The 8,094-nt window shown below is 51.3% G+C and overlaps 1 protein-coding gene across 3 annotated transcripts in view; it reads left to right on the top strand.

Annotated features, from left to right (window-relative positions):
• Slc2a8 (solute carrier family 2 member 8) overlaps positions 1-5,897 on the top strand; it is a 9,601-nt gene extending 3,704 nt beyond the window's left edge. The window contains exons 5-10 of one of the 3 annotated variants that reach the window (XM_031369884.1): positions 1,506-1,705; positions 2,313-2,456; positions 2,600-2,708; positions 3,150-3,323; positions 3,658-3,803; positions 5,143-5,897. In XM_031369884.1, coding sequence (XP_031225744.1) covers positions 1,506-1,705; positions 2,313-2,456; positions 2,600-2,708; positions 3,150-3,323; positions 3,658-3,803; positions 5,143-5,280 — 911 coding nt within the window. In that variant the 3' untranslated portion in view covers positions 5,281-5,897. The remainder of the gene's footprint in view (positions 1-1,505; positions 1,706-2,312; positions 2,457-2,599; positions 2,709-3,149; positions 3,324-3,657; positions 3,804-5,142) is intronic. The other 2 variants (XR_004118525.1, XM_031369885.1) reach the window with 2 other exon arrangements.
• Positions 5,898-8,094: the final 2,197 nt, after the last annotated feature.

Genomic DNA, 8,094 nt, shown 5'->3' with positions numbered 1-8,094 from the left:
AGAGTGAGTTCCAGGACAGCCAGGGCTACACAGAGAAACCCTGTCTCAAAAAACCAAAAGAAAAGAAAGAAAAGTGCCTGATAACACATCCCCAATGAAAACTGTTAAAAGGCGGCTTGAGAGCCTTGGGGTGGGGGCGTTGGTGGCTGGGATTGGGGTGCTGACGGGCTTCACCTAGGCTGCAGTGTACATACTGGCTCTTCACAGTGGACCTTACACAGGTCCTGGTCGCTCCAGTGTCTTCCCAGGAGCCTGGCTGCCTTAGGCTCCCTACAGGGAACCAGAGCCCCTACTATGCACAGATGTTGTCGTCATGGTGCGGAGATAGTCGGTGTCTATCAACCGCAGTGTTACCTCTAGTGTAGCTTCATACCACCTTGCATTGATCCTACAGTGTCCTTCTGACCCACTGCTATGAGTTAACTGTGACAGCAAAGAGTGACGTGATAGGAACAGTAGTCCCTCAGTCGCTAGACTTTGTGGAACACCTAGAAGCTACCTTATTGCTGAAAATGAAGATACAGCACGCAGGCTGACCTCTGACCTCCACATGAGTGCTGTACCCCGAATGCCCTTGCCCATATGCCCACAGACTCTGTTCTAGTTACCTTTTTTTTTTTTTTTTTTTTTTTTTTTTTTTTTGGTTTTTCGAGACAGGGTTTCTTTGTGTAGCGCTGGCTGTCCTGGAACTCACTCTGTAGACCAGGCTGGCCTCGAACTCAGAAATCCACCTGCCTCTGCCTCCCAAGTGCTGGGATTAAAGGCGTGTGCCACCACTACCTGGGCTCTAGTTACTTTTCTATTGCTGTGGCAAGACACCATGACCAAAGGCCATTTATAAACGTAGATATTTAATTTGGGACTTGTAGTTCGACAGGATCCATCACCTCGGGATCCCCATGGTGGGAGCATGGCAGCAGGCAGGCAGGCATAGGGCTGGAGTAGTTGCTGAGAGCTTACATCTCAGTCCACAGACTGTAGGCAGAGATCTAACTGGGAATGGCAAGACATTCCCCTACCCTCACCCCCATGACACACCTCCTTAAACGAGGCCATAATCAGTTCTTTCCAAACAGCTCCACCAACTGGGGACCATGTGCATGCACACACACACATAAATTAAAAACTACTTTAAAAGTACGATGTAGCAAGTACATCAAGGCAGTAGCAGTCATTTCTAACTGTTGTCAAGTATTTTGCAACATTGGACATGGCATTTGGCTTACCCTAGCATGTCTACCACTATGCTCCATGATATGTTACCATGGCTACAAGACATGGCTTGGCAATGAGCATCTTTCAGCTGTTATAATTTTACATCTTCTGTGCAGTTAATCTTCCCCTTAAAAGATGTCACCTAATGTCCTGATGGGACAGTCCTAGTAGCAACTGTTTCTTTTACCAACATGTGGGCAGAGGCACTGAGATGCCACCATTGGAGTGAGTCCCGGGGCTTGCAAGGGGGCTGGGCTGGCTCACCCTGGCCCTGACATCTGCCTTTGCAGGCTGGGTCCTAGAGTGGCGCTGGCTGGCTGTGCTGGGCTGTGTGCCCCCCACCCTCATGCTACTGCTCATGTGCTACATGCCCGAGACCCCACACTTCCTCCTGACTCAACACCAGTACCAGGAGGCCATGGCTGCCCTGCGCTTCCTGTGGGGCTCTGAGGAGGGCTGGGAAGAGCCCCCTGTTGGGGCTGAGCACCAGGTAAGAGCCTGGGTGCGGGGCAGAATGCAGAGCCTGTTCCCAAGGCCACACACACACCTGAGTGGCAGCCCCTTCTTCACCCTCAGTGAGGACCAGTGCTGTCTGAGCAGGTGGGGGTCAGCTGGAGCCCCACTTTAGTTCATACTGTCCCTGAAGAAGTGAAAGGCCAGGCTGGTGAGGGAAAATGCGTGAGGGCTTAGATTTAATGGGAGCCATAGGCAGGGGAGACCACAGAGGCAGTAAGTAGCATGCAGACACTGCAGCTGTGGCCTGGCCAGCTCTGAGTCTTGGTGCTTTCATCTCTAGCTAGCCCTCACCATCACCCAGTAGTGCTGAGATCTGTGCACATGGCAGCTGGAGACCAGCCCTGAGTACACAAATGTGCTTGGTTCTCAGGGCGCATGATCCTTTACTCAGGTGCTGGAGTATGCAGCCCCTCATAACTCACAACCCACATGAGGAGGCTGCAGGGGCCTGTCTGCCCACCCAGGGCCACAGGTGGGTTGGGGACAACAAGGAGGCTCAGTCCCTTCCACTTAGGCATCTGGGGTCACCGAAGGGTCCTTGGGACGGGAGAGAGAACACTGACAGGCCATCTTTGTGACAGGGCTTCCAGCTGGCCCTGCTGAGGCGCCCTGGTGTCTACAAGCCCCTCATCATCGGCATTTCCCTCATGGTCTTCCAGCAGCTGTCAGGGGTCAATGCCATCATGTTCTATGCCAACAGCATCTTTGAGGAGGCCAAGTTCAAGGTAAGAGGCTGCTCCCCAGCTTGCCCCACACCACATGTGTGAGTTAGCCTCCTGGAGCTTAGGGCTTTTTGACCTGGCTCAGCCAGAGAGAAGGGGAAGGACTTGTCTCTCTCTCTAGCAGACTAGCTTCTCCCCTCCCCCAGGACAGCAGCCTGGCCTCCGTCACTGTGGGCATCATCCAGGTCCTGTTCACTGCTGTGGCGGCCCTCATCATGGACAGAGCAGGGCGAAAGCTGCTTCTGGCCTTGTCGGGTGAGGCCTGACGGGGAGGGCTCAGCCTCCCCAGCTCACACGGGGAGACAGGGCCAGGGAGGGGATACGTTATGACTGGTTCTTTTGAGCAAGTGACTATCTGTCCCCAAGCCCCTGTTTCTTCCTACTCTGAAATGGGGAAAGGCTGTGGTAATGTCAGGTCCAGTCAGTAGCCTGAGCCTGCACATCCACAGTGCCACTGGCAGCTGTGAAGGCCACTGTGGGTGTGGGGTTTAACACTGCTGTTGCTGCTCCTGCTCCTATAGTGGAGAGACTCCTCAGGAACTTCCCAGCACTTGCTGAGGTCTGAGGTCCAAAGCAGGGTAAGAGTACTGGCCAGTCAGGGGCTTCCGTGCAAGACTCAGAGAGCCACACTGCCCGCTGTGTCCTGGGTGCTGCTGTGCCCCCAGCCTCCTGTCTAGCCTGAGCCTTTGCCTGCAGGTGTGATCATGGTATTCAGCATGAGTGCCTTTGGTACCTACTTCAAACTGACCCACAGTGTCCCCAGCAACTCCTCCCATGTAGGCCTCCTGGTGCCCATCTCGGCGGAGCCTGTTGATGTGCATGTGGGGCTGGCCTGGCTGGCTGTAGGCAGCATGTGCCTCTTCATTGCTGGTAAAAAGGGACTCACGGGAGCCTGGGTAAAGGTTGTTGTCCCTCTAACCCATCATGCCAAGTTCTGTAGCACTCGGCTTCAAATCTAGTTTTACTTGGTTTTACCCCTCTGCCCCCAGGAGCAGGACTTCTGTGGTAATGGCTCTGACCATGTGCTGGGCACTGAGCTAAATCCTTTCACATAATCTCCATGACAGCTTGCAATCAGATCTTCTTTCTCCTGATACCTAAAAGGGAGGGGGCTGGCCCAAGGGCTCCCAGCAGGGTTGAGAGCTGATAGAACCCCTAAGGCCTAGCCCAGCATGTGTGCCATAACACTGCCTTGTTCCCACAGGCTTTGCTGTAGGCTGGGGACCTATCCCCTGGCTCCTCATGTCAGAGATCTTCCCTCTGCATGTCAAGGGTGTGGCTACCGGTGTCTGTGTCCTCACCAACTGGTTCATGGCCTTTCTGGTGACCAAAGAGTTTAGCACCGTCATGGTGAGTGCAGGCCCATGCCTTCCCTCACATTGTCAGCAAAGGCACGCCTCTACTTTCTTTCATTTTCTTTTTTTAAATATGTTATTTATTTTTATTTATATGAGTACACTGTAACTGTCTTCAGACATACACCAGAAGAGTGTATCGGATCCCATTATAGATGGTTGTGAGCTACTGTGTGATTGCTGGGAATTGAACTCAGAAGAATAGTCAGTGCTCTAAACCACTGAGCCATCTCTCCAGCCCACGCCTCTACTTTCAATGAACTGTTTTCATTGCCAGAGAGTCCATGTCCATGACCTCGAATGTAGGATGAGGTTCCCTCATGCCTGGAGCACTGCCATCTCAGGGGTGACCTGGACCCAGAGGCTAGACAAAACAATGAACCTGGTCTGTTATCCCCTAAGTTAAGTTTGTGTTGGGGTGAACATACCTTTCTCACACAGAGTGTGTGTCTGTTCCATTCAATACTTTATTTCCCTCTCGTAACCCTCTTGTGTCAGCTGAGGCTCGAACCCACTGGCTTCCCAGCCACTAGAGAGGTTCTGGGCAGATGAGCGTTCCATCTGTTCCATCACAGGTGCCCTACAGATCTCCTAGCATGTACCATGCCCAGGCCTATTCAAGGCCTCAGAGATGGCAGCGACTAAGTTGAACAGGGTCCATCTCATGACAGGTGCCAAGAAGGCAGTGGGTGGCATATACATCCAGCTAGCCAGAGACATGCTCAGGCAGACAGGGTGCCCAGAGGAAGGCAACCAGAGACCCACCATGGCATTTGAGAGGGAAGAGACAGCAAAGGACCTAGGGAAAGAAGCCTAGAGGGAGGTGACAGACAAACCCAACAGTGACCCAGGCCAGCACCCTGTCGAAGAGGCTGAGAATGAAAGGGTCACCTGGTGTCCTCTCCTGCAAGGGAACTGAGAAATAGAGACTTTGCAGGGTCATGGGGTCAACCCCACCCCACCACCCCACCCTCTCTCATGAGTGACAGCTCCCCCTAAATCATCACACAGAGAACTCACAGCACAGGACACTGGAAGGCAGGGCCAAAGGCGCAGGGGCTAAGGGAGAAAAGTAACGGCAGCAGGCCTGAGCTGGCCAGGAACAGGAACCTAGCTGTCCCTTGACATTGCTGATCTCAGGGAAGCCAAGACATTCCCATGACACTGTTTCCCAGGCGCACATCACCTTGGGTGGTAGTGAGCTATTTCCTACATACTGAGTTTCCAGAGATGTGATAGAACTGTCAGGCCAGGCTGCAGTCAGGGTGCCCCTGGATTATGTGGGGCCCTCTGTCTCCTGGATACCTTCACATTTGCCTTTCCTCTCTCTGCAGGAGATGCTCAGACCCTATGGTGCCTTCTGGCTCACCGCTGCCTTCTGTATCCTCAGTGTCCTTTTCACGCTGACCTTTGTTCCTGAGACTAAAGGCAGGACTCTAGAGCAAGTCACAGCCCATTTCGAGGGGCGATGACTGACCCTTTCTGTGACTGACAGCCCTGAGCTGAGCTGGCTTTGGGTTTCAGAAGGAGTGGCCTGTAGCCGAGCCACACCTCAGTTTGAGCCTGAAGGCATCCTGACTCCTCAGGCCTCAGGGCCCGCTTTGTCCAGATCTCATCCCGGATCCACACTTCGAGGTTTACCAGATTCTGAGTCGGGTCTCTGCAGCCTGCTACCCACACAGGACATCCTGTGCAGTCTCACCTGACCCAGGTGTCTCCTCCCTAAGACTAAAGCAGCTGAAGTGACCTGGGGGCTCCTGTCTCCTGGCTGGAGAACTTTGGGGTGCTTGGTCCTAAGCAGCTGCCTGTACCTCACTTGACTGGGGGGTCAGAAAGGGACTGAGCCATATAAGATATGCGCTCAGAAACAGGGTCAGGCGAGCCCAGGTAGAAAAGCGGATCTTCTTGTCAACCAAGCCCTTCCTAGAGGTACCCAGAGATCCTCTGGGTTTCAGCTCCGGTCAGCCAGCTTACCCATCACTTACAGGTTCCTTCCTGGGCTTGGTGCCCTGGGTCATTAGCTGCCATATCTTGTTGAGTTTCAGGAAATAAAAAGCCTCTTACTGTTCAACTTTAATGGAGCCAGAAACCTTTTGCAGGTCCCTTGTTTCATGGATCAGTACATACTCACCAGAGTAAACTAGAACACAGATACATTAACATGATTTGTTCAGCAGGCAGGCATCGGCTGGGCACTTTACTTGCATGCAAAACATAAGTTACCCAAGTAAGACTGTGGCTCTGGCCGGGCAGTGGTGGCACATGCCTTTAGTCTCAGCACTTGGGAGGCAGAGGCAGGTGGATTTCTGAGTTCAAGGCCAGACTGGTCTACAGAGTGAGTTCCAGGACAGCCAGGGCTATACAGAGAAACCCTGTCTCGAAAATTTAAAAAAAAAAAAAAAAAAAGATACATTAAAGATGACCTACTGAAAGATTAGACTATTTTTCCCTTAAGGAACATTGTGATCAGGGCTGGTGAGATAGCTCAGCAGATAAGAGCACTGACTGCTCTTCCAAAAGTCCTGAATTCAAATCCCAGCAACCACATGGTGGCTCACAACCACCCGTAATGAGATCTGACGCCCTCTTCTGGTGCATCTGAAGACAGCTACAGTGTACTTACGTATACTTTGGGCTAGAGTGAGCAGGGCAGACCGGAGCAAGCAGAGGTCCTAAAAGTCAATTCCCAACAACCAGATGAAGGCTCACAACTATCATCTGTACAGTGGGTACTCATATGTAAAATAAATACATCTTTTAAAAAAAAGAAAAAAGAAACATTGTGATCTTCATCATCCTACCAAATAGTCCTCAGCACACTGTTGGCTGTTAGTGGAATCCACTTGAGGTTTTTGGAGGGTGGGGGGTTATTCTTTTGTTTTGAGACAGAGCCTCACTATGTAGCTCTGGCTGTCCTGGAATTCACTATGTAGACTAAGCTGGCCTGGAACTCAGAAATCTACCTACTGAGATTAAAGGTGTGTGCCACCATGCTTAGCTGATTTTGTAAAATTCTTCAAGGTAACCCAGGATAGCCTAAAATGTACTGTGTGTCCCAGGTTGGCCTGGGACCAACTGCAATCCTCCTGCCTCGGGTTCCTAAGTGTCATTCTGTTTGCTAGCCATCTTGAGAAGCTGTGGTCCCAGGTTTTCAATCATTAAATTGTTTGGTTAATCCAACTTTTTTTTTTTTTGGTTTTTCAAGATAGGGTTTCTCTGTGTAGCCCTGGCTGTCCTGGAACTCACTCTGTAGACCAGGCTGGCCTTAAACTCAGAAATCCGCCTGCTTCTGCCTGCCAAGTGCTGGGATTAAAGGCGTGCACCACCACCCAGCTAATCCAACCATTTCTTGCTCCTGGAAACCCATTTAATTTGCTGAAACCTTCACAGAGCAATCACTGTTGAGGGTTGCAGATGTTTCTCTCAGTTCTGGTGTGAGGGAGATTGTCTGCCCGCAAATGCCTGGCTTTACCTTCCTGCCTCTCCCTGGTGCTCATTTTCCTGCTGTGCTTTTCTATCACTGGCAACTGAGCTCACAGCCCCATGCATGCTAGCTAGCACCACGCTGTGTCCTCCAGCCATCAGCCACCAGTTTTATTTTCTACTTTTTACTTTTATGTGGGGGTATAATGTATACATGTACGTGTTTGTGTGTGTGTTGGTGCGTGTGTGTGGACACCAGATATTGATATAGTGTCTTCCTCAATTGCTCTCACCTTTTTTTTAGGATGTGAGTATGTGTGTGTGTGTGTGTGTTTGTGTGTGTGTGATTATAGATACCCACAGAGGCCAGAAGCAGCTGGTCCTCTAGCTGTACAGGCAGTTGTGAGCTGCCTGATTTAGGGGCTGGGAAAAGAATTCTGGTCCTCTGCAAGGAAGAATTCACTTGTAAATCTATTTTTGTTTGTGAATTGGGGTGGAGGGCAGTCTCATTTTCTAGTCCATCTCTTAACCTCTTGATTTCCCCTATTGTACTGTGAGGTCACCATTCTCCCTACAGTCCAGACTGTCTAGTGGGCACTATTCTCCTGGTTTGATGCTTTCCTCTCAAGTTTTCACTTAAGATTCTTTTGGGGGGCAAGGAGGACATTGAAACATGTTCTTACTCTGTAGCATCCCAGGCTGACTTAAAACTAAATGTGTAGCTCAGGCTGGCTTCAAATCCTACCACTCTGAGTGCTGCAGTCCAGGGTGTGCAGTCCCAGAAGTACAGTCCCGGGTGTGCAGTCCCAGGAGTGCAGCCCCAGGTGTGCAGTCCCAGGAGTACAGTCCCAGGTGTGCAGTCC

This window comes from Mastomys coucha, unplaced genomic scaffold, assembly GCF_008632895.1.
Source record: "Mastomys coucha isolate ucsf_1 unplaced genomic scaffold, UCSF_Mcou_1 pScaffold15, whole genome shotgun sequence".
Classification (NCBI taxonomy): domain Eukaryota; kingdom Metazoa; phylum Chordata; class Mammalia; order Rodentia; family Muridae; genus Mastomys; species Mastomys coucha.
This window is presented reverse-complemented; position numbering and strand designations above follow the sequence as displayed.